We start from the raw sequence: 26,992 nt of genomic DNA, 5'->3' as shown, positions 1-26,992 counted from the left end.
TTTTATTTTAAATCTATAGGTTACCATCAAGCTGATGATGGAGACCAAACGTCACCATGGGAACTCGGTAAAAAAACGCAACTTCATTGAGTTTGGGCTCGCTAGAACGCTGTAGGTCTATGTAGTCACAGACTGTAAGAGTTCAAGCTAATTTGTGTCCGATGTAAAGTAGGTAAACTTAAAAAGCTTAATGGCTCAAAAATTTAAGTCAAAGACTGTACAAGAAAGTGACTGTCTGAAAAAGGGTAGTCGGCGATACCGATACTTAATATTTTTGTCCAAAACTTAATATTTGTTTTGGGCGTATATTTGGCGAGACTACGAAGTACTAATAGGTTTTACTCCCACGATACCTGTTTATCGATTTATTTGAATAACCATCATGATTATGAAGTGATATTTTTGCCTGAGAATTTTTTTGAGATGACAAATAAAATAAAAACTTTATTACCTAGGTATCACAAAACTTACCTAATCTAAAAATAATAATCTTCAGATTATTTTAGTGAGACTGAGAGGTTAGTCGACAAAAGTGCCTAAATTTCGTATACAATTCCTGTTATATCCTATTTAATTAAGTATTATAAATGAAAACGCTATACTGATTAAAAAATACTCTATCATTCTATTTAAGCAAAAGTCATTCTTGGTAGATGTTTTGGTCTGAAAGAAAAAAAAATCTTTCTAAAATGTCTACTGCATAAAAATTATGTATACATTGTAACTTCTTCCGTTTACCTGAGTCGGACAACTTTAATAAATTTAAAACTATTTCCCTGTAAACAGCGACTTTTACACGTTTCAACGAAATCTCTCACTCGACAACTTTTAAAAACTGAACTCACTTAAAACACACTTATCGCTTTTAAATTTAATTAACAGTTTATTTTTAAACACACGATGATGGTGAAAAACCAACGCGTTTATATCGCCTCTAAACCATCCTCAAACTACAAACGGTATGTTTGCAATATGACATTGCTATGTAAGATAACATTATACAAAAAAACTTTACACTCATACTACCACAACCTACTAGGCCGCCTTTTGATTATTAACTATATTACAATCAGACAAAGTCTATAATGAATAGGAGCTCAACTGCCGCTTAAGTCTTTATGGTATTATAAGAAAACGTAAACACTGAAACTTTTTGTAACCATTGATTTTCAATCATCTCCGCATAGGCTTAGAGTTTATTATTATTTGTAAATGTTCGAAAGGAAAATCATACGGATTATGTGGCATTCGATACGCTGCGGGTGCAAGCGAGACAGCCGACGCGACAAGGTCAGCGTACACTAATAAACATATTTAAATAATAAAGTGTAATTTATCTTTTTTTTTTTGTAAAATACCAGTTGTAATTGGTTGCTAGGAGCGGATTTTACACTGATTGTGAATTGGTTTCGTGATGCGGTTGCATTTGTTAAATTTTAATGAGGTACAGAGCTACCAAAATTAAGTAAATATTCTTTATTTCTTCAATAACAATACATTTTACGTGTAAAATTACCATGAAATTTAGAAGAAAATTATACCTAATTATTAGGTAACAACGGGCGGTCTTATCGCCAAAAAGCGATCTCTTCCATACAAATCTTGGGTAGCGAGAAATGAAGAACTTAAGTATATCAAAAGTCAGCAGGTACCTAGTGCAACGAGTCAAAAATTGAGAATACTCAAAAGCATAAACATTAATAAATGGTCCATTCTACTTTATTGTTTTTTTAAAACTATTATAGGACATTATCATATAAATTACATGTTGTACAGTCAGCATCAAAAGTAGCGTATAACTTTTCCAGATGTAGATAATTTTCTAAAATTCGCGTTCAAAAATATATCTTTTACAGTCTTAATAGTTGTTTTATATTAAAGACATCACTTTTTGTTAAGCTGTTGTGTACAATGGTAGATACTTATGAAGCTACTTTTGATGCCGACTGTACATTGTACATAAGTTTTTGACACTTTCGTAAATTGCATATTTAGGAATACTCGGACATTACTTCCATTTTCTGTTTTGTGATGGAGAAAGAGGAGTTATTAGGTTATCTATCCCGATAGTTTTGTTCGCACGTACGTTCGTACGTTCACAGTAACGCAGTGGTCCTTGATTGTCTCCTAATTTGTATGAATATAAAACATTTACCAATGCGTTACCATCTTTTTACAATAATCAATATTAATATATGGATTTTGGTCAACAAATTCTAATTATTTGGTTCAGGTACAGTTTTAAATCCATAAATGCAATATCTATCATACTTTTTTCCGTAAATAGCTAGATTAATAGTCATGAAAAAGTAGAATGACACACATCCACATATAATTCCTATAATCATATTCATGTAACCTAAACCGTTGCTTGTTAATTCCTGGCATTATAAATAGTATTTTGGCTGTCGAACACTGGGACGTTTACTTTAGAACACTACTTCCGCTTTCCTAAGTTAGAAACCTTGTCAAATATTTTTTCTTGCAATAAGAAGACCACTATTCACAAGTTTTGTCTTTCTTTAGAAATCATGATAATGTAAAACCCATCCCGAAATTTGTCTTTCATAATATGCTTCATAATTTCGGACCAAGGTCACAGTCAGGTAGGCCCGGTTAAAGTACTGAGTACTCTAGAATGTACATTCTAGACCTGTAGGGTAGGTAGCACACTGTACTAACAAAAGTATGAATAACCTGTGACCGGGCCCCAGAAGATGTTGTGTCGGGCACAGGACGTTAAAATGTGAATTCTCACAATTGTCATATTGTGAATAAGTAAGGAAACTGAAAAAGTGTACGTGTAAAGTGTATATTTAGACTTACATCTTCTTCGAGGGCGACCGGAAACTGCGTCAGCGGCTTTACAGCGACGTCTTCTAGCGCCGACTTCCGCCTGTTTAAAAATATAATTATTACATAAGATTTATTGATAGGTATATTATACAGTGCATTGGACTAACTTGAAAGACTGGGTATTTCAAAAATCACCAAAAAACCTATTTGTAGAAGTACTTAATATCTGCTCGATCAGTCTAATATACCTTAATAAACCAATAATTTACTGTATTTTAAATAACCATCAATTTGGTAAAATAATTATCTTCGGTAAGTTTAAGAACAGATCACTGTCAGGAAATAAGTTGGAGAAAAAACATTCTTTTCTCGTAAAAAGTTAAACAAAAATAAATTACAAAGAAGTCGAGGGTACAGTCGGAGCTCTAACATAAGTATCCACTTTTCTATACCTACAACTAGATCATCTAGTATGGCGACGTGGGTACTCAAGTTGGGGCACGTATGAACATGTAAAAAAATATATATATTTTAACTTAAAGAGGGCCAAATTTAGCTTATTTTTTGGAAGTATTTTTAAGTTAACGATATTTATACATAGTTAAATTTGTAGTAATTATTAATATTTAATTTCGTCTTTATTTATTTTACTGTCTTTAACTTTTTATGGTTTTTGCATTGTGGAGAGGTGTTTTTCTATAAGAAAGAAAATTCCTTTTCATCTCTCCAATTAGGAAAGTTCACCTTTCGTAGGCTGATAGCCGTGTGGAAAATTGCATTTCCCACCCTAGGGTGGAAAGTATTTCTTTTTTATTTGTACTTCGAGGTACTGCCTTATATGCCATATTATTCAGTTAAATTAAAAGCTCTCATATTAAGTAGCTTCCGCATTTTCAGACCAAGTATGTATGTATGTATATACTTTATTGTACATAGAAATAAAAACACGAAAAACACAGTTACAGAGTAAATTTAATACAACAAAGGCGAACTTATCCCTGTATGGGATCTCTTCCAGTTAACCTTTGAGGAAATGAGTAGAACAGAAGTAACGATGAATGAATGACAAACACAGACAAAAGTGTACAATCACTGAAATTAAAGAAATGCACGTTTTGAATACACATTGATACAAATATACATAGATAGAAAAATAACCATAAAATAATGCATACATATATAACATAAATAAAATAAATAAATATTCAATATATAATATAAATAAATATGAATTCGAACCAGAAAAGTAAAGGAAATTAAAAAAGTAGAAGTACTCAATGGAACTAGGAAGTCCTAACCAAAGTATCGGAAAGCCACAAAAGTATTATACTACATCGTAAATTATAATTGCATTTCATTATCAAAAAATTGCCCTGCTTGTATTTAATATTTACACGTATGAAATACATTTCAATGTGTAAACAAATCAATATAAATACGATGAATGTTTAAAAAAATATTTTTACTTTATTATTTTAAACTTTATTGCACAAATACAATAATAACGTACAATAGGCGGACTTAATGCTTTGAGGCATTCTCTACCAGTCAACCACTGGGCCGAACAGAAATTTGCTAAGGTGGGTGCAGTGTGAAAAGAAAATGTTCCATTACATTACATTCCTTCATTCACTTTCACTTTTTTCAAGTTGCGTGTATATTAAGGCCGTTTCAGAGACATCCTAATTTAAAATCGGATTGTCTATGGTTTTAGATTTTTTTTCCGATCAAATGTAAATGGTGCCAATTCCAGACAACATACATTTCTTGTATTTGACCTACCTCATAGTCGAAATAAAAAGAAGAGTGTGTGACTCAGATAAAAGTATCCATCTCACCCTCGAACTATTGAAAATATCTCAGGTGATATGGTTAACTTTGCACCCTTGGTTAACAATCTACTATTTAAATAATGCGTCCTCATTATTATTATTATTATTAAAGCTTTTTTTCCACTTAACAAGTTTGGCAATGTATTTCTAATTTACAACTATTTCTTCCATCTTTGTTATGTGGCCCCTCTGAGGGTAAAAGCCTCCTCCATTCCTTTCCACCTTCCTCTGTCCTTTGCCATATGCATCCAACATTTTCCTGCTGTGGTTATTATATCATCGGCCCATCTTTTCTTTTGTCTTCCCCATTTTCTTTTGCCTGTTGGGCCCGGCCATTTAGTTATTTGGTAAGTCCATCTCCTGTCTTCGTATCTTGACAAGTGCCCGGCCCAGTTCCACTTCTGTTTTAAACTAAATTCAAGGGCATCTGTCAATTTAGTCTTCATGCGGATGTCTGCGTTTCTCGTTTTTTGTATTTTTCTCAGCCTTATCTTGTCAACATGCTATGGAACGAAGTATGCGTCCTCATTACCCATGCATAAAAGAAGTTTAGGTATATAATATGACAAAAAGGTTTTCTAAAAATACGATTAATCGGACCCGTCAAGGTATCTCCAAATAGCCTTTTATTGCACTAACGAGCCGGCGACAAAGCTTTGAGAGGAGCTTGTGTGTACGTGGATCTATGGTAAAGGATGTGGCGTAATGTCTCCTTTATGGGCCGATTGAGGTAGTTGTCGAAATATATATACAAAAATTGATATTCTATGTGTATGAAAAGTGACCATGAAAAAACGTTAATGTTAACGCCACAATATATCGCGAAAATTTTTTTTGACTTTGATAAAAAAAAAACAAAGCGCAATTCACTCCGTCAACAACGTTTATGTTCATGTCATATCCTTGTGCTACTCTAGTGCCACCGGACAGATTTGGAACTTTTATTTGCAGCTGTCAGCTGGATACTTTAGCAACAGTTCTTCCATAAGAGATTGTTCTCCTTATCTCTACCCTCCATAATTAATTAATAATTAATTTTACAGTACATATGGGGCTACTTTATAGCACTAGTGCGAGAAGTAGCATATTACGTTACTGTGTCGAACATTTAAAGGGCCATATGTACTGTAAAACGTTGTACGATACATGTGCGAATAGGTAATTCGCAACTCGTGTCGATTTAAAACACTCCTTTCGGTCGTGTTTTAATTTATCGCCACTCGTTTCGAATTTCCTATTTTTCGCACTTGTATCGTAATGTACTATTTTGTAATGTATTATGTTTGTTGTATGATCCCAGATGGTCGAAATAAATGATAATTTATAATTGCAGGTATGTAGGTGGGATTTTCCGGCTTAACTTTAAAATAGCGAAGTCGTCTCAAGAATACTTTTTTTGTGTTTTGCTCATTAATGCTGTTTAAAATGTAATATTGATAGCTTTTAATGCAGTCAACTAACGTAGAAGTGTGCAGCTAATGAAAAAATAATAATGAAACGCGTTTAATACTTTATAGGTAGTCAACACCCGTCAATCCATCGTATTTATTTGTAAAGTCCAGCTATCCCTCAAGGTAACTACCGAACAATGTCATACTATATGAGCACACTTTAGACATTGGCGAAACCATCATAAAAATGATGAAACCAATTTTTAGGGTTCCGTACATCATAATGAAAAAACTAAACCCTTATAGGATCACTCTTTGTTGTCTGTCTGTCTGTCAAGATCCTTTATCTCAGGAACCCATAGAGGTAACTCAAACTTCTAAGTTAACGTAAAAAAAGATACAGCCGTTTATGCCGCAAAAAACTTATATTTCGACACTCAAGGGAATCAATATTTATAGAGTAGGTACTTTTCGTTGACCTAGAACTATGAAAAATATGCAAGAAGATATTAATTTGGCAAGTAATATGGTCTTGTACTACAAGTACAGGGAAAAAATTGAAAACTATAAATTTGTAAAAAAATTATAAAAAATAAGTTACATTCGTACGAAACCTCGGTGGGCAAGGTGTCGTAGATGTCTCTTCTAGTGAACACCTTTTCTCATGGGTCCCATTAAAACGACCCTTCCACCGTTTAATGCTCCCTTTATGTGTAGTGACGTCATCCATTTATTCGTACTTATAATAAGCTGGGTTGAGAATAGACGTTTGCCGAATTTCGCAATAGAATATGTATTGTGTTTTGTGCATTGTTAGTTCAATCTGCATCTAAGTAGTGATATTAAGAAGATCGTCTAAATATAATAGGCCTGTTAGAACAGGCCTATTAGGAATTATTAGATTAGTAAACCTCAAGCACGAGCACCTGCATATATATATATTTATTTATCTATATAGATATACATATTTGATCTGCAATAAAGCTTTAAATAAATAAAATAAATAATATACGCTTGTGAGCATGTAACCGAGTAGGATTGGTACCAGAATAAAGGTAAGGTAAAAAAGACAAAGTAAGTAAAGGTAAATAAGTGTTGATTTTGGCCAAAAAAAATACATGTCTTTTATAATTAAAAATATTATTCCCGACGTGTATCTCTCCTCCACATGACAACCATTGCCTAGTGGGGAGGTGAGTTGAATATTTTTTTATTATTATTTAACATCGATCGTTATCATCGACGTTTTTTTTTAATCGTGAGTATAAAAATCTCTCAAAACGGTAATTTCTTACATTATTTCTTTAGTAAATATTTTAATTTTATTGTCTTAGTACACAATCAACTGACTAAATAAGAGCCATGCAAGATTAGTTGTTGTCAAAATACTCCAAATCTTAAATTTCTATATATGTAGGTATGAAGGTAGGTACCTTAGAAGTATGATCTTGAAGACTGGCCCAACGAGTCCCTTGATGATGGCGGACGCGTTGAGATGACATCGACCGTGAAGCACAATCCCGTTCACCTGCAAGTAACAAATATAGATAAATAAGTAACAGGCCAATATTATGTTCTATCTATAAATCAACCAATTGAAAACCACTGGCAGGTCTGCCACCTTGTGGTTGAGAACGAGCACTGAAAGTTGACATTGACACATCACGCTTATTGGCTAATAAGCAAGTGCAGCATAAACAGCCCACGCCCGCAAGCATAAGGAACGGTCAGTGTAGCCTGAATCTGAACGGTAGTTCAGATTCAGGCTGGCGCGACATTACTCTGACTGTATTACTGTCGCAAATGTCAAATCTCCGGGCAGCAATATTGATTTTGGACTTGCATTACTGCAGGAAACATCAAAAAGTTCATTTTATCAAGACATTTATACTAAATTTGACGTTTTCCGCAGTATTGCAGTCGTCAGCATTATTTATGCATTAATGCGACGCAACATTACAGCAGTAATGCTGGTGCAATCTAAACCCGAAAGGTGTATTATATAATTTTGTGTCAAAATCTGAAAATTATTAACATTCACACTTTGAGTCAATTAACTGGGGACTCCTGTCCTGCCCTCTACAATTTACACACGCTTCCTATTCGCAGAGTTAAATTAAATGTCACTTCAGAGGTATTATCTGCAAGGCAGAGGTGAAGCAAACATGTCGTCCTTTTCTAACATTTGCACATGTATTAGAATCGACAAGGACGGCGAGCTCACCTCACCTGATTCAAGAGTTATGGACCAACTCGCTCGAACAAGAGAATTTCCAGTGACAAGTACCTACATTTCAATCAGTGTGAATTGTAAATGGGGCAGTTTGTTAGCGTCCGACGGATCGGGTTAGGCTGAGAGCTGTAGATAGCGGATATAGTCGTTTTAGGGCAAATCGCTTGAAGCTACGTTTCAATCAAGGTGCATAGTGAAATTGTAAATCAGCCAGTTTGTTCAAAATCAGTCCAAACGTTAGGAGTAGTTAGGACTGAAAGCTTCAAACAGCATCTATAGTCTAAGTAAGGCAAAACAGCTTTTCGAGAAACAGGAGAGATTCCAGCTAAGTTGCACAGTGAATAGAAACTACTTAGGTGGATTCTTAGCATTCTGCGCGACGGGTCAGGACAGCAGGATTGAGCTGTGAACAGCAGAACCGATTGGCACGGAATTATAGAAGTTCCAGCGAAGTTTCACATTCAAATGAAAGAGGCTGGTTTCTTAGCGTCCTACGGTTTTGACTAGGATTGAGAGCTGAAAACAGAAGATAGAAATAGAAGGACTAAACAGCTTGACTAAAAACAAAATAAATTCAAACGAAATTACATTTCATTAAGAGTGATACAATAAATGTGTAAGCGTCCGACAGTTCGGGGGGTTAAGACAATGGATTCCATAGAATATACTTCACAATTAAGATAGAAAGCGGTTCAAAATGTGAGGTTTGTTAATGTCCGTTGGTTTAAAAACTGACTGATTGTTGTAAGTAACGAATATACTCGTATGTATACCCAGAATTGAATAGACCATTCACAGTAAAGCAGAAGATTTATTATTGTAATATAATAATAAATAAATAATCCGCAGGGCAGTTTGTGGCGAGCTGATGGTGAGTAACCCCACGGACCCGAGTACTCCCGAGAGTCGGTCAGGGTCCCCGTCTCCGGCGTGTCTTCGTCGATCGGAGTGAACCCCAAGGGGACCCGCAGGACTCTCAGCTCTGGCTTGCCGACTGGCCGTCCAGAGAGGAGTCGTTAGAGCTAAATGCTCCAGGGGTGGAAGTGAAAACTTGTATAAGACGCGAGTTGACACAGTGGCTGTTATCAGCCACTGAGTGGAAAGCGGCGTACACCTCTCGACACCCCTGAGCCGCTCACACCGGTGTTGCTCCTGGTCGTCTTCAGGACGGCAGTTTCAGAGGCCCATCTAGTGGGCAGCGAGTCTCCGCCTGTCTCGATAACTAGTGAAAACATTGTTATGGCAGGTGTCCGGACGTCTTTGCAATAACCCAGTCTCATTGTCCTCCCAAACTTCAATCCATAGACCGTTATACTGTTCACTTTTTCTACAATAGTCCCAACGCCTGCTGCGGCCGGTTCATGGGTGTCTATTGTTGCGCCTTTGAACGGGTTCCAGCAGGTATTTTACATGACATTAAAACTCTCCAAGGGGCTTCTACGTATTGTATCTATATCCCCACGCAAGCCTATCAAAAGACCGGGATTTAGAGGCCCGTGAAATCCAAGGAGATACAATCAATAAATAAATATAGGAACTTGCATACATCTGCGAAGAAATTCAAAGGTGTATGTGAAGTCCCCAATTCGCATTGGGCTAGCGTGGGGATTGCTCAAGTCCTCTCGCGCATGAGAGGAGGTCTGTGCCCAGCAGTAGGACGTATATACTTAGGTTGAATTTTTAGTGTAATCATGTAACACCACCATTGTAACATTCTGGGACATAACCCGGAAACTTTACAAATTTGATTTTGCCGTTGGAAACGGTGCCTTATTAAAAAAAAATGCTTGTTTATACTTATAAACAAGCATTTTTTTTTGTATTATTAACCAGTAATCATACATTGACTCGACTCGACGATTTCGTCCAGGTGCGGAAATGCTACAGTAATGTATGATTATTGGTTGTTTTTAATTTCACTTACTTATCACTCTTTCTACCGTTCCGCTAATCGCTCAGCCATTCTATATCCTCACCCTGCGGCCACTTGGCGGTCAGCCAGGCGCCCGCCGGAAATCAAGAGATCAGTCTAATGTATTCTCGAATATACAAACGTTTGTCCGACAATCGGTAATTTATCTGACATAATTAATTTTCCATCTGACACATGAAATTAACAATGCAGCTGCATAGAGTGAAGATCTTTGTTCATTTTCATCGTATGTAAATAATATATGATGCTATTAGCGCGCTCTATCATAGATAACAATACCTCTGTATAATATTATAACTCGATGCTAGATGACACTAACTTCAAAATTAAAGATCGTAATGCAATTTCGTCGTAACTGTAAAGTTCAAATTATAGTAATGGAGGAGGTCTTATAATGTTTTGGGAAATAAGATAATATGGCTAATCATCCCTTCAGATAGCGTTGTGTTTGTGGTAGTGGGGCTGTTGGCGACAAAGATCTTCATAGCAATATAAGGTTTTGTCTGTTCCCTCGTTTTTCATGTTCCATGTTTATTATGTGTAAGTTTTTAGGTTGCATATTTAGATAAGTACGTATTATTTTAGTTTGTGTCTAATAACCATGCAAAAAATGGCCATGGCCATTTTTTGCATAATGATATTTTCCCTGCAATAAGACATGATACTTTTCGCCCCATAATTTATCTCCGAAGGCTATCTCCTTCGCAAATAATTAGGCTTTAAAGTTCAAATTTAGCATAGCCCGATAAGCTCAATGCCGATTTTTCTAGGTTTTTTTTTATGTAGACGTGGGTAGGTCTGCATAGACTGAATAGTGTATCTGTCTCTGCTGGAATTCAAACTCGAGTTGTCATAACAAGTGCTTCGAAAAATGTTTCCAGTTATGTAACCATACGACTTTACCCTTTGCCGCATGAGACCATCTTTTGATTTGCGTCTTAACGCCATTTTTTGTGTGAGAATCATAACCTTTTATTTTTATTCTCTTTGATAATAATCTCACGCGCTACATCTCCATTATAAAAAGTTCTTCTTCTCGTGTCGATGTCATTTATATTAATCTAATAATTGTATCTCTTTTAATTGGGTAGTTATTATAATATGTACTATGTGTTGTTGAGAATATACATTCTCACACCTACACTACTTAACATTATTTAATTTATTTTGATTGAATTGGTTTTGTAATGTATCTTTAGGTTACTATGGATATCTTCCCCGAAATGAAAGCTTGTTTTAATGATTAATTTTTGAGTTCATAAACGCAACCAACATTACATACGCCCGTTGTGTTTTATACAGACTGAACGTAAGTATGTAGTTACCAAGACGCCCGAAAATAAAAGCGCCGCTGGATTTGAGTACAGCAATCCATCGAGAATGAGCCATTCCATTCAACTTTTCCATTCAGTATCGGTGTGCCTGCCTTACAACGTGTTCCATTCGTTCAGTGAACCGAAAGGAGTTTGGATTGCCGGTCTCTTGGTAAATGTTGACCTAATAGTAAAAACCAAAAAAGGTACCACTTAGTACAACCAGGAGTCGTTTAAATAACATGGAATTGAATTTGTAATGATGTAATTTATTTTTTATTAAATAGTATCTTAAAAATGACATTTTCTTAATTACTTTTGTGATTCTTTAATTTTTATTTGACATTGTATGGACGACCCATAATTGTTTCCTTTGACATCTATTTTAAATTTAACTGAATTTATATTTAATTGAATGATACGTTGAAAAAAAAGAAAGCAACAATTAACATAACATATAAGCCACAAAATTGTCCCAGCACTCAGCATGGTGCTAGCCTGGCTGGGCTACCGCTGGTCTTCTGTCCGCGCCATGACCGTGTACAGCCTGGTGACAGACGGACGGACGGACAGCGGAGTCTCAGTAATAGGGTCCCGTTTGACCCTTTGGGTACGGAACCCTTACAATGATACATCATTAGACACATGTCTTGTGCAATATTTATTTCAGCCGTTAACATTTAAAACTTTCGCGTTTTGAACACATATTACAAAATATTTACACCCAACCGGGTTTATCGTGTATTTATTTTGTTACCTTTATTTTAATGTTTCGTTGAAAGTTTCACTTGTAGCGGATAACTGATGGCCCAGCAAAATGTCAAAACAGAGATTTATATGTGTAATTTCCCGACGAAAAGTCTATGAAAAAGTTTGGGGTTGACATCACAATTTCAAACCACTCTACACATATGTTAATTATTGTCAGTAGCGAGTTAGCGACCACGACCAGTGAAACCTGCGTCAAAACATCAGAAATAAAGGTAACAGAATAAATTCGCGAAATACCCGGTTATAAATATGTTTTAATACGCGTTTACATAGATGTAGCTTTTCTGTTTAGGTGGGAGCCAACATCAGCCAAAGATAAAAATGGATATCGTTTTATTAGCCAGATATCAAATTATCCATATAACAGCCAAATAGCGAGTCCAACCTTTTTACCCAATAGACTACATTTTAAGGTCCATTATCACTACACAATCTTTATTCTTTACACCCTAATAGGTGATGTCACTGCGTGTACCCATTGATCCGATTACTTACAGTCAGACAAATTTCGGACTGCAATAGAAACAAATTATACTTTAATATGTAATAGCTAAATTAAACTAATACTTTTGCGTAACACTAACAGTTTAACAGTCACGTGCCAGGTACATTTGTATTATTTTGACAAATGCACATCGCCAAATCGTATGTTTTCAGTATATGAAATAATGCGCAAACAGTGAAATTTATTGTAGGTATCGTCCGAGGTTTGTCTGACTACATGTAGCCAAAGTAAAAAGTAAATTTTTCAAAGCTAGCAATCCTTCTCCTCATATCAGTAGTTGGCATTATTCCACTTGGCGATGATTCACGGTAGCAAATATTACAATAGGTAGGTATTTGCGCTTCTTCAGGCGTTAGTTGCCAATCCGATCAAAGATATCGAGAGATATTGATGTTTGTTTTTGGGGCTTTATTTTCACAGATCTGATTATGATTAGAAACACCGGCTCTTATACTTATAATAATACTAATTTAATAATGATTAATTCGTATGAGTGCGTAGCATTCGCAGACTGTAAGGCAATTATTGTACTTGTGTCGGCGAAACCCGGTGACGGCATGGTTCCATTTTTATTGCCTGTCACCAGGTCTGTTACTTTTGCAATTACATACTTGTTCGATCGTGACAGGCATGTTAACCGGTGATAAAAATGCGACCGTTCTACCGCCGCAGCTGAGCTGAGAGAAAGATTTAACAATGTATGTCGGTTTATAATAAATAAAATCACAATTTAATACACACTGAAGACGCACCCGCCCGCGGGACGGTTTATAAGTCGTTCAGCTAGCTATGGCTTATAGACCAAAATGTCGGTGTGTAAATCACCTATGCGTTTAGCGCGACTAATAAAGTACCTAGGTATAACACTAAAAATCCTATATTGATCCTGTATTGATTGTCACACGCTCACTGCCATTTATTTTTAATTTTGGTGCTAATTTTCAGATCTTTTGGCTGCTATCACGAGTCCGTATGCCCGATTGTAATAATATCGCAAAATCTTATTTTATGCTTTTTATTTGTATAAAACTCGATTAACTTTTTACCAAATCTCTTTAATATCAGATTGAAAATTGTTAGATGCCAGGCAGTAGCGTAGCGTGCCTTGGCGGGGCCCCTTATAAAATTTAGTTTGGGGGCCCTTAGGAAGGGTAAAGATTTCTTACAAAAACGCACGTTGGGGGCCCTCGTGGCCCTTATAATTGATACGGCAGATACGGCGGTACCTACGCCCCTGATGCCTAAGCCTGCAGGGTATAAGTGTTAACAATAATATATATAAAGTTTTCATGCCAGTGAATAGATGGTTACGAGAAACACTCGAGCTTTTTAAACTGAATCGAGAGGAACTGAAATAGACATCGATGGGTACTCAGAAGTGGAAGCAGGGATAAAAAAATAAAAGGTCATACGGCTAATAAAGGAGAAGAAATTGTTTATCAATATCGTTAATGATTAACCTTATAAATTTAAACCTTATATAATTTGATGTATTTTATTGTTCATTCCATGAAAAGGACGAAATACGCTTTTCATAAAACATCTTACAATGTACAGATTAAGTCAAAATCATAATTATTCACACCAAGGAAACTTATCTAGTGGACGACCGCTTCTCTATACAAACGTAGTCCCCATTTTTCGCCCTGCATATTGACATTGTGGAAAATATTCAAACAATTTATTGTATAAGAACATTAACTATAGCTATGCCTCTTCATTTATCTTTTTTTGATAATTCGGGGAGGGAAGAATAAATTCCAAACGCCCCTAACTCTTATAATTAAAAAATCAAACGAAGAAGCATACAGCTGCTACGGTTGTATAATATTCATCAAATTGTGTAAACATATTTTCTATATTGTAAATTGTAAATATCCAGAGAGGCAAATGAGGACTACGTTTTTATGGAAAAGCAGTTGTACCTTTGAATGTAAAATAGCAAATAAAATACATAATTATTGTTACAGTTATTACCAGTCATAATGATTTTTATACCATCTCAAATGTAAGATCTGTGCTGCCAACCACAGCTTGTGAGAAACCGCGGCAACTGTCGCATCTGATGCTTATTGAGTGTTATCTATATAAGATATTTTGAACTTCTGCAACGCCTGCCTGTATTCATCACGACCACACTCAAAAAAGCAATGAGTTTAAAAGTAACTCCTCACCTCTAAGATCTCATCTCGTCCTTGACGGGCGGAGTGGCCTTAGCAGCGGACCCAAGTAGTATCAGTGTGTCTTAGGGGCCACAGTACCAATTGGAGACTGAAGTGCTAATGCCATCCCTTTCAATAACGCTGGGTCTGAACAAGCATTAAAGTGATAGCAATGTGACTTCAGTCGCCAGTTGCTATTGCGTTTAGTATAGCAGGGTTGAGCCCTCATCCGGGTTTGGTCCCGATGCCCGACCAGCGAGAGACTCAACACGCCGTGCACTCACTGAATGTGCGTTTGTGCGAGTATATACTTTTACTGACTATAAACCTACGTACGAGTGTAAAAGTTGCTTCTTACCTCTAAGATCTCGTCGCCGACCTTGACTGGTGGGCTGGCCTTAGCAGCTGAACCAGCAGGGTTGAGCCCACACACGAACACGGCCATGCGGCTTCGGTCCCGATGCCCGGCCAGCGAGAGCCCCAGCCCCGCCCGCGCCGTACGTTCGAGCTTCGTCACAACCACGCTGTCGCCGAGGGACGCGTACTTCTTGCGGATCTTGTCTGTGGAAGAAGAATATGGTCAGATAAAGTTTAAGAGGTAAGTGAATACCGCGATGATGATATTTACGAATACGCGGTAGCAGCAAACGCTGCTTTCGTCGCTAAAACCTTGGTGTATAGTTTATGACATTGACTATGTGTGCTTTTCATATGACAAGTTGAAGAGACCATGGTAAGATCACACCAAACCTATAAACATAGTTACTTATTCTTTCGCCTGGGTGTATTATTATCAGTGAACGGAATTTTATTCGTTCACTGATTATTACACTATCATAAATTCAACTTCGTATGAGTCCACATAAGACAAATTCTTCACAGGCAGGTAAATTTACCCAAATATTTTAAATAGAACATGGCAAAGAAGTCACCTTGCATCCAACAACCGCAGAATCAATTCACGGAATCTTGCTATGTTAACATAAGAGCCAAATGAAATAAAACCAACAAAAAGTCAATTCAGTGTTATGTCAGCCCGTCGTCGCCATAAATCCGGATATCCGCCGCGTGTGACTCCGTAACGGCACAAATTGCCGCTGTATCCGCCACTTGGAGCGCTAACTCGATTTGAGATGAGCGCTCGCGACTGACACAGTACCGCGGCAGTCAATCAAAGTTATGGATTTATCAGATTCAGGTAGATAGGTAGAAACAAGACATGCATTTTATGGTTGACTAAAGGTGGAAAGGGTTAGACTGGTTAGTTTGATGTACCTAATTTCAACGTGGACGCATAAAGCCTTCCTGACTGTTAAAAAGCGAGCAAAAGTCCGTCTATGCAAAGTCTAGGTGAAACGACTTGACAGTGCAAAGTGATTTATGGGAAGGGAATTATGGGAGCGCTATACTTGATCGCTAGGTCAAGTAAGTGCTAACTAACGTGGACTTTTTGAATTGGTGCCATCGTCTCGTTTTTATCACCGCACCTCACACCAAAGGAGCAAAGCTCATCCTCACATCTTAGATACATGGCACACCAAGAATAAGTGGGCATCTCGCTTGTTTCTTCCTAGAACGCTCAGAATGTGGAATGAGTTGCCTCCTGAGGTAATTTCCTTTGTGCTATGACTAGGGCTTCTTCAAGAAGCGGATATTTAGGGTTCTCAAGGGTGATGTTGCTTATGTCTATGGGCAAGGATGACCACTTCCCATCAGGCGGCTCGTCTGCTCGTTTGCTGACTATCACATAAAAAAGTACAGTCCTTGCTAAGTATTACGTTTATTTGCTTTTAATATTATATATCGATAGTTAAACTTATCAGTGGCATTGTTACTCTCAAAGTTAATACAGTTAAATTAGAATCCTGAAAAAATCTAAAAAATTGTACAACATTACCTAAATATGTTGAAAACTTCAGTCTAAAAGGTCACCTTTCCTGAACACTGAACCTCACAATCAGGAGGAAAAAGACAATTCTGACTATTCATTTATGCTAACATTTAACTTGAAATTCATAAATAAACATCTGAAGAGCTGAATTCCTGTCGTATCTATATCGGAACGAGGGCTCTCGCTTTTATGACATTATCCTCTCGTATTCTACGAAAGTATTGTCCCGTCGCCACTGGAGCGCAATGATTGAATCCCGACATAAATGAATTCATTTAAATATGCGATGTTTTCAGGAACAAGGCACACTGGCGGTGGTCCATAAGGGCGATATTTTTATTTGTATCCTAGTACTTTATTATATTAACGATGTTACCTTTTTGCTGCGAATGGTCGAATGTATTAAATATGAATATCACTCGAGTTCAATTTCCGCGCCAAGTTCATATTTTGCTCATAATAGCCTGTTGGTATTTAGATGGCTGTTATGTACTGTTTTTGACTTTTAAAGGACGCAATTCCCTTTTCATTTTTACAAACAGTTATAACATTGCAATAATCAAGACCTATTCTATTTACAAATTGCTTTGAATATTTATGTTCTCCATCACCATCTATTCTATTGCTAACGGCACTGTGAGCTGTAGACCTCGCGATAAGCTTCATAAACTTAAAAATGTAACATTTTCCAAAAAACGCAACGACAGAAAATTGCATCTAACTACTGAACCTGAGACCTAATACTGAACCTGACAATCCGTTGAGAAATGCGACCTGCAGAGGAGAATCACCGGATATGGGTACGAAAGCATTTTTGCCCAAGCTGAAACAGAGACCTTAGCTAACGCTCGGTCAAACTAAGCATTTAGAATACCTAGTCGAATTTCTGTTTGACTGATTATAAATTTTAGTTTGAGTTTCAGTTCGACTGCGGAATCTAGGAGAAAATATGACACTTTCAAATTTACTACAGCAACACGGTGTGTGGCAAATAAATATGTCATACAAATACGACACGAATGTTGACGCATTTCACAGCATTGTGACAAATTTATGAAATGAAATGAATGAAATGAAAGCATTTATTTCGGACAAAAACATCCATATTATGTTAGTAATGACTTACGGCTAAGTGTGTTAGTAGAAAGTATAATTGCAATTTGGAATGGCATGCAGAGACATCCAGTGAATAAGGATAGGATTTAATGTCGTTCAGTGTGACAATTATTTGTATCTTTATAGCATCATCGGCGTCGACCTGAGCCATATTAATGTGCATTTGACGTACAAAAATGGTATCGGGAATGGGAACAGGGGGAAACAGGACTAAACCATTTTAGGACATTACGACACGACACGACCAAATACCATAACCATAACTTCAGAATTTAAAAAAATAAGGAAGGCTAATAATAAACGTAAAGCTTAAATGGTAACAAATGCGTGAAAAGATGTAAATATTATTGTAATTGGCCACTTTGGCCGTCCTTTATTTGAGTCTGACTATATAATATATAATAACTAGCGACCCGCCCCGGCTTCGCACGGGTTACACAAGACCTGAACAAATTACTATTACGCTGCACAAATTTCTTCAATGATGTATAATAACTAAGTAGTAGGCGTTATCATGAAGCCTTCGACCATGAATATTCAGAGTAAAAGCTAAAATTTCTGAACGCAACGGCCACGTTCCCGCGAACAGAACTGTCAACTTCATTGTGTTTATTCATGTAAGCCGACGACCATTAGGGCATAATAAAATAAAACGTTTTTAACTGAAAATAACAGTAAACATTTTATAAGAATGCGAAAAAATAAAGAAAATAGTGTTAACAGTGACGAATTGCAAAATTGGAGGGAAAAAAACCAGAAGATCGAAGAAGAAAATGCAACTTTCGCGATCAAGGTCAATTGCGGCGTCCTTTCGTCGATAGCATAGCTACACGGACATGATAAATATCAAGATAAAAATGTAGCAGACCATGGATGTACCTACATTAATAGTGCCAGCGAACGAATGTTTAATGCATACATAACTAAAATTCCGAAAAGGAACATAAACGTCGGGTAAGAAATACAGTGGAGTAATATCAAGTGCTAATTCGTTTGTTTTTTGACGTTTCTGCTATGCATTCTGGAGCACTATTCTAGGTGTCTTTGTTTGCTAATTGCATATGGTGGTTGTGCTGTGCAATCTGGAGCACTATTCTAGGTGTCTCTGTGTGCTAACTGCATATGGTGGTTGCGCTGTGCATTCTAGAGCACTATTCTAGGTGTCTCTGTTTGCTAACTGCATATGGTGGTTGTGCTGTGCATTCTGGAGCACTATTCTAGGTGTCTCTGTTTGCTAACTGCATAAAATGGCTGAGCTAAGCAGTTTGGAGTGCTAACCTAGGTATCTCTGCTGCTATTTGCACTTGCCAATCTTTCGCATACTATACTAGGTGCGTTCACTGCCAGTAGCCTTGGGATATTGTGGTGTTATCAAATATCCCTTACCAACAGCACTAAGATGTTGCTCATGTCCTACCCGCCAATGGGTAGTGGACCTTAAGCCACCTACAAGTCTTACTAGATATAATACCTACTGGGTTTTGTGGCGTGTTAGACTAGACACAGCTCTTAACCTCAAGAATTAATCAATGTGGTATGCCAGACTAGGCTGTCTCTTGATATATACTTATTTTCAAGTAGGTGAATTTAAGTACTTACTCTAATTTCAGCAAGTGAAGAATGAAGCGAGTTAATTTTGACCTTGTTGGAAGGAGGCACCGCGCCAGAAGGTTGAATATGGGAATAATCCTTGTAGGACAATCTTGTTGTTTGCTTGCAGATATATAATTACGAACATTACAAAACAACAATGACCCGGACAAGATTATGAAAAAATACTCTGCCTTGTTAAATTACTGGTGCTCTGAAGATGAACCCAGAGACTCAAGCTGCGGCTGGTGAGACGTTTGTCAGTTGGGAACAAGGCTAGGTATCGAAATGAAACAAAATAAAGTTTCCTGTGACCTGTTCCCTCACTGTGATGATTTAGCACTCAATAAATTGTCTGCTGTAACCAGCTATGAAAAGGTAATGTCACTCTTAAGTGACCACTGGTTTTTTTTTGTGTGATTATTATCACTGAGAATCTTACCTAAGGCAGCTGTTCAATTATTAAATCACAATCAATGGCATAAGAAATCCAGAATAGGTTAAAATATGATAAGTTAAATGTAATATAATAAGTTAAATGTAATATGATCCTAAGTTGGTCGAAATAAATGAATTTATTTACTTATTTATTTATTTATAAGAGGTTTTTAAATCATTTACTTAAACATGCTGTTGACAAGTGGTGTTTTAAGAAAGTTTAGCAGAAGTACTAATGACTTATAAATTATTGTAAGTCCTAAAGCCCGGTACTTTAAACTTCAAGGGCTCAACTAGCAATAATTTTTTCTAATGTATGTTTTGCTGTTGCTTTTCTTTGTTATCATATAATAAAGTATTTATTACTTATTTACTAACAACATACAAAAACCCTGGTCAAAAGCAGCAATAAGAAAACGGAACAACACTTTCCCCTCTGCGTCACAATGTGGTCGCACTCAGCGACACCACAACAGCCTGTGTTCATTTAGAACAAATTCTTGAAAGTTGTGGTTAACTTAAATACACTTTTTTCAGTGCAATGACATCATATTTACAAGGAGTCAAGGATTTTGTCCTGGTTAATCATACAAAATTCCCTTGTGATCTGTGCCAATACCTACAGTTATTCTGAAAAATGATTACTATTGAGCAATCGACAGTCAATACTAGGAAGTTATGTGACTGTGATATATACTGTGTGTACAAAATATATGCCTATGATGTTCTTACACAAGAATATACACTTTACACAGCTTAATATTTAACTAAAAATATTTTATGTACAAAACCCTAAGGGAAGTAAATACAGTTATATTTTTAATATAAGTAAATTGATTGCAACTAAGCAGTTTAAGTTAACAAAGCATTGGAATTGCCATGAAACTAATTGTTGCATGAACACTTTTTACTTGATTTTATGAGTGTAAAAAAAAAAATATCTCTGATTCATGTGGAAAGCTGAGATTACAGTTTTAAGTCCTGTCATTAGACTATTTGACTATATGTCTCTCTAGCTATGTGTCAGACCTTTCATGAAGTGTCCAAGATCTAGAGGTCACACAATGAGCAACTGTTTAGATGTTATATCTATTGTCCTTATGATAAATGTTTTTAGACTATGTAGGTACCTATACAATATGCAGTCTATTATTCTTGATACCATGTGGAGCTAGGTATAATCAACTTAAACTAGCTCCTTAGTACCTTAGAAAGCTGTCTAATATCTGGATTTATTTTTTTACCCAATAAGAAATAATGTCAATATATCACCTAGTGTGACTTATTTTGGTGGCTAATTGAAAGTAAAGGGTTATAAATATACTTTTTGAAGATATTTATTTACTATACAGTAATAGTTTATTGACCTGCTGGGGCAACCGTGTGGAAATGAGTTATCTGTGGGATTATGGAAGGAGCCTATTAATAGAATACATTACATTAATTTTATTCAGCTTAATGGTGGTCTTTATATTTAAAGACGTTTCTTTCCGATTTACCAGACTGTGACATATTTCTGAGAAAATACAACACAGCTATCTCAATTACAAACCGCTTTGGTGAACTGAAATACTATTGTACAGTATTTTTACCTCAAAACAATGTTGAGGAACAATTGGCATTGGTGTGAAACGAGACATTACAATATTAGTCTTAAATATTATAGGTGAACTGTGTCATAGCTGATTGAGAGATAACTATATAAGATTTCGGAGATTAAACGTAAATTAAACAATGAATATTTAGAAATTTCCTGCATCATTTTGGAACTCATATACCGAGTTATTGGAGTCGCGCAGATGAAATATGTGAACGCTATATATATCCTGGTGTAGTAACCCAGATATTTTTTCTACATAGATGCTTGCACGTTTTCTTTGATGAATTATTTTATCTATGCTTTCCTTCCATTCGAAATGAAATTTAAGGTACCTATTAAAGTTTTAGGAAAAGCAGAAAACATGGCAATAACCATATTTTACACAGTTTTTACAAATACTTACATGTTACATACAATTGTATAGATTTGAGCCCCAGCTCACATTTATAAAAACTTATTCCATTAACCGGCAGTTTCAGTAGTGTCCTTGCCTGGTTACCCCGGTGTTATCCGGGAAGTTCCATCACTGAAGCAGCGGAAAAGAGGAGAAGGAGAAAGGAGGAACTTTCGATTGGTGCGGCCAACAGCATGGTGGGGTGGAGTCTCTTATGCCCAACACCGTCAAGCAGTATCGTAAACACTTGAAACACTGGTGTATGTTTTGTGGAAATAATTACATTAATTATCTTATCGCATCTGTTCTAGCAATGTTTGCCATTCTGCTAGCATTATGTGATGAGGGATCTAGGTATGGAAGTGTCCATTTTTCTAAATCTGCTCATGTGCTTTTATTGGGATATAGACGACTCCTCAAATGATAGAGTGAAACGCTTTATGAAGAACGTTTTGTTTCGATTACACCCACCTCAACCTTAAAGTGTGACCTGGGACCCTTAATCAGTCTCAAATTATTTATCAACAATGCCACCAATGAAAATCTTTCATTACAGAATTAAGAGAAAGTTATGAAATTGCTTAGGCACTTACCTTATTTGCTATTGTTACTGCGCGCAGCGTGCAAACCCTGCCCTTGATAAAATATGTAATTTCTACTATTATTCTGATTTTCTGACCAAGTCCTTACAAAAATTTCAGCTACCTTTGCTATCCGTAGCATTTTTCAAGGAAAAACTAATTTGAAATGGAATGAGGCTTGCTCAGGGCGAATATATTTTAGCTATATATATAAAAACAACGAACGGTATTCATTCGTGATGGTAGTTGTTAGTTATTATTTATTGCCCTCAAAAACCTCATATGACCATCACTTCCCAAACGATTTGTTCTTGATTAAGTCAACTTTTAAAGATAGTGGTATTGATATTTTTGTTTTCACCACCCATTCAACCTATTATGCGTTGGTTTCAGGATCCAAACCAAAATCATTTAGGAGTAATATTGATGGAAAGAAAAACATCAAGTCCGAGTCTAATGATTTTGCTCATTTCATAATAAGGCCATAGTGCCATCCAATGATTGTGCTTGATCCTTAGTTAAGGAGAAAATAAGTGTTACTAAAGGTTGTAAGTAGCAACACACCGTTCTGTTAAATGGTATTAATGAAATACCTATTAATAAGGAACAATTCATTTTTTGTTTCAACTATTGTTGAGGATGCCTAAGCAGGTCTTCAAGGAAGACTTCTTATTAAAACTTTTGTACTTGTATTTATTTATATAATAAATAAATAAGGATCAAATTACAGTACAACTTGTCGCTCGTGTCTTTCAGAGGATTTATATATGATGATATATTCTTTTTGGTGATCTCACTAGATCTCTAAATAATGTTGTAAGAACTAAATATCTATATTGGAAATACAGTTATAGCTAAAAAAAAAAAGTTCCTTTTCTAAATGAAATCTTAGATTTCATTATTGAAATACAAAGCCAAAATAAAAACTTTGAAAACCTATCTCTAAACATCTACTTAGTTATTATACATCATTGAAGAAATTTGTGCAGCGTAATAGTAATTAGACATTAAACGAACTTACCTGTAAGTGAAGTTCAATTCTAATTATATTAGCTGCACAAATTTCGAAATGATGATCCCTCCCGCCAAGTACCCGGGTTGTCTTGAGACAACCAGGGATTCTAATAGTCTAATCCCCGTCAAAGTTTTAAAGCAATATTGGCTTTGCAGATTTGTGGGCCAAGCTGTTCCATCTGTTGCCATATTCACTGCCAGCATGAGCTACGAGCATAGCGGATACCAAGTGTTTTTTTTTTTCCGCTTTGTAGCGACAAGTGCCTGAGAATAGAGAACCCTAGCAGGTTACTGGCAGTGAAAGTGTTGTGTCTTGGCTTGTTACTCTAAACTAAATGAAGTTGACAGTTCTGTTCGCGGGAACGTGGCCGTTGCGTTCAGAAATTTTAGCTTTTACTCTGAATATTCATGGTCGAAGGCTTCATGATAACGCCTACTACTTAGTTATTATACATCATTTCGAAATTTGTGCAGCTAATATAATTAGAATTGAACTTCACTTACAGGTAAGTTCGTTTAATTTCTAATTATATTCCTAAACCTTCCTCAATAATCACTCTACTGATAGGTCAAAATTGCATATAAATCCGTTTAGTAGTTTTTGAGTTTATTGCGAACATACATACACATAAACAGACGCGGCGGGGGACTTTGTTTTATAAAGTGTAGTGATGACTTTAAAACGTTCCAAAAAAAAACTATTTTGATAAACAGAAAAAAGGGTTCACGCGTAGAAAACTGGAGCTCAGCAGGTAACCTAACCATATTAGGTTAGGTCGGTTGATCAGTATGATTGTGATGTGTGAAAATTGTGTTTAATTATTGCAAAAAGATGTTGTATTGTGTAGTATAATAACTTTTTATAATTTATTGTATTTCTATAAGTGAGAACCTGTAATTGGCTCTGTAATTCTATTGGAAGTTCTAGATATATATAGCGCTGTTGGTTTTCCATATACTAAAAAAAAAAATAGTACTTTAAGCGCTTCCATAATCGTTGTATTTATAGGTACTATACAGCTTAGCTTTCACTTTTATATTCAAAGTATGAAATTCCATTTCAACCTTCACAAAAAGCGCTCTGCTAAAACACTTCAGTTCATATCACTACCCCCATATCGGTGAAAGTGCAGCTCGTATTGGGGTCGAGAGCTCTTGGCCCTGGCCTACGATTCCCATTGGTTACACCACCTGAACCAGCGTATTTTGGCCTTGAGATTCATCACGGCTACATGCAAACGGGGAGAACACTTAGACTGGTACGACTGAGCCTTGGGCTCGCAATACTCGGTAATTTTTTGGAATGACAACCCTGGCGTGTGTTAGTGTGTTACCATCGTCCACACTAACGATTTGTCAACCTTATTTCAAACGCATAAGGTGCACTTTTAACCATTTAAAAGTGTATGTTGGTACTCGTATGGCTCGTAGGTGCTAAGCAAACAGATGGACAAGATACGCCATGATCGGGGCCGATAGAGAGTCTTCAGCAATTAGTCAAGGTAATGATACACTATATTGGCTCTGCCCTTTATTCTAGTGGTCTCGAGTCTTGAGAGATGTCGAAATATATAGGTGAAGTGGAAGCTTTCGGACAAGCTTGAATCGCTATCCAACTTTGCTTTTTGACAGGTCGTACCTGCCTAATATCACACAATTATGATGTGGCAATGAAGACATCATCACTTTCAACACAAACCTTATTCAGTTTCTCTTAGATTACTAGATTGATTTATGTAAGATTATCGCATAATATTTAATAATTTCTTATCTTTGCCCATGCTGCTTTCAACGAACGTGGTAGTCTTCGGAATACCACCACGTAATCTATATTCATTAACACTTTCTAAGACTATGACTTATACTCATATAGTAATGAATTAGGTAGGTATCTTAACATTGAAAACAGCTGTATTATTTCTATAACCACTAACACTGTTTTTACTCTACTGGTTAGTAGAGTAAAAACAGTGTTAGTGGGTATTACATACAGGATATTTATTTAGCCACCTGCAATAATTTACGGGCTGAATATATAATATAGGTCATACTGAGCAACTTTTACTATCAGACTAACCTCGAAATTGCGAAAAATAGTACTCTCCCAAAGAAATTGAGGTCAGACAGCCAAAATGTATGAAACACCCATTTCGATAAGCGATTTCGGGGTTGCTACCATATTAAAAGTTGATCAGTGTGATCTTTTTATTCAACCCGTAAATTACTGCGGGTGACTAAATAAACACCTGTATGTATAAGCCAATATGCCTTGACAGTAGGCAACATTACGTATGCATTTTACCGTACTCTATTAAAAAGATGATGGCATGGTCACGTTATAAATGGAATTCATTCATAAAGTGGACATGTACTTTTGCTGCTGGGTGTACATAGGTCACTAGATAAGTTTTGCAATAGACAAATATGAAACAAAGAGGTGGCCTATCGTATAATTTACTTACTAAATAACCTAAACATTCTATGAAATGAAAATGTTGTATAAAATACGCGTAAATCGTCCTTAACCCACGACGACGTTTTAAAAGTTTAAATGTATTTTTTAAAACGAAATTTAAAAATTAAGTAATTTTTTTCCGGCCACTCATTGTCTATGGGAATATAGTTTTAAAAAGTATGTGTGATAGGCCACCTCTTTGTTTCATAGTTGTCTATTGCAAAACTTATATAGTGACCTATGTGCATTGGGCTACCAACCACTAACGCGAAGCAAACCGCCCCGAGTGAGAGACTCTATCGCCCTCCTTTTCCATACGGCACAAAATAAGTAATAATAATCATCCTACAGTTAGTGCGTCGACGTCATCGTTCATATTAAAACGAAAGTCGAAGACCCGCGCAAAATCACTATTTCATACAAACGTAGTCCTCATTTTCCTCTCTGGATAATATTATATGTATTATATATATTGATTGAAAATATGTTGACACAATTTGATGTACCACAACCACACTACCTTCCGTCTGATTTTTTTTGGTAATTTAATTTGTATGGGATTGGAATTTGCTCCTAATTCTTATAATAATCAGAAAAATAGGAGAAAGTCAAACGAAGGGCCATAGCTATGGTTAATATAAGTCAAATTATGTAATAGTTATTTGTTTTACAATGGGGCAAAGTTGTTGTTTAAGAAAAATTGAGACTACGTTTGTATCGAAACGGTCGTCCTTTCCCCTTAACACGGTTCCTTATTAGCTGATCATTTGTAAACCGTATTTCAAAGATATAAGGTCCACGGGTGATCAGTAATGAGTATTGCTGTAGCTACAAAGGATCCTGAAATAGTCTGTTTACCTACATTATTGGTTCATAACGGAGCGCATTAATCGGGGTATTGCCACTGCCGGCCAGTAAATATAATAATTCTATACTTTGATGCGGACTCTATAACCTTTGGGGGAATTTATAGCTTT

General features: G+C 36.2%; 1 protein-coding gene and 1 long non-coding RNA gene across 4 annotated transcripts in view; one reads left to right on the top strand and one right to left on the bottom strand.

Annotated features, from left to right (window-relative positions):
* The window catches only part of LOC133516432 (uncharacterized), a 211,959-nt gene that overhangs the window by 26,095 nt on the left and 158,872 nt on the right, over positions 1–26,992 (bottom strand). For both annotated transcript variants that reach the window (XM_061849366.1, XM_061849367.1), the window contains 3 exons: positions 15,295–15,497; positions 7,453–7,547; positions 2,827–2,896 (listed from right to left, as the gene is read on the bottom strand). In XM_061849366.1, the coding sequence (XP_061705350.1) occupies positions 2,827–2,896; positions 7,453–7,547; positions 15,295–15,497 (368 nt within the window). The remainder of the gene's footprint in view (positions 1–2,826; positions 2,897–7,452; positions 7,548–15,294; positions 15,498–26,992) is intronic.
* Positions 18,375–22,035, top strand: LOC133516433 (uncharacterized). 2 transcript variants are annotated; one of them, XR_009799222.1, is made up of 3 exons: positions 18,375–18,897; positions 19,554–19,911; positions 20,509–22,035. It is a non-coding gene; the product is annotated as an uncharacterized LOC133516433 (long non-coding RNA). The 2 variants fall into 2 exon arrangements; XR_009799221.1 differs by having other exon boundaries at positions 18,378–18,897; positions 19,664–19,911.

The sequence above is a fragment of the Cydia pomonella genome, chromosome 3 (assembly GCF_033807575.1).
Source record: "Cydia pomonella isolate Wapato2018A chromosome 3, ilCydPomo1, whole genome shotgun sequence".
NCBI lineage: Eukaryota > Metazoa > Arthropoda > Insecta > Lepidoptera > Tortricidae > Cydia > Cydia pomonella.
The sequence above is the reverse complement of the archived record's forward strand: the minus strand, read 5'-3'. Positions and strand labels throughout refer to the sequence as shown.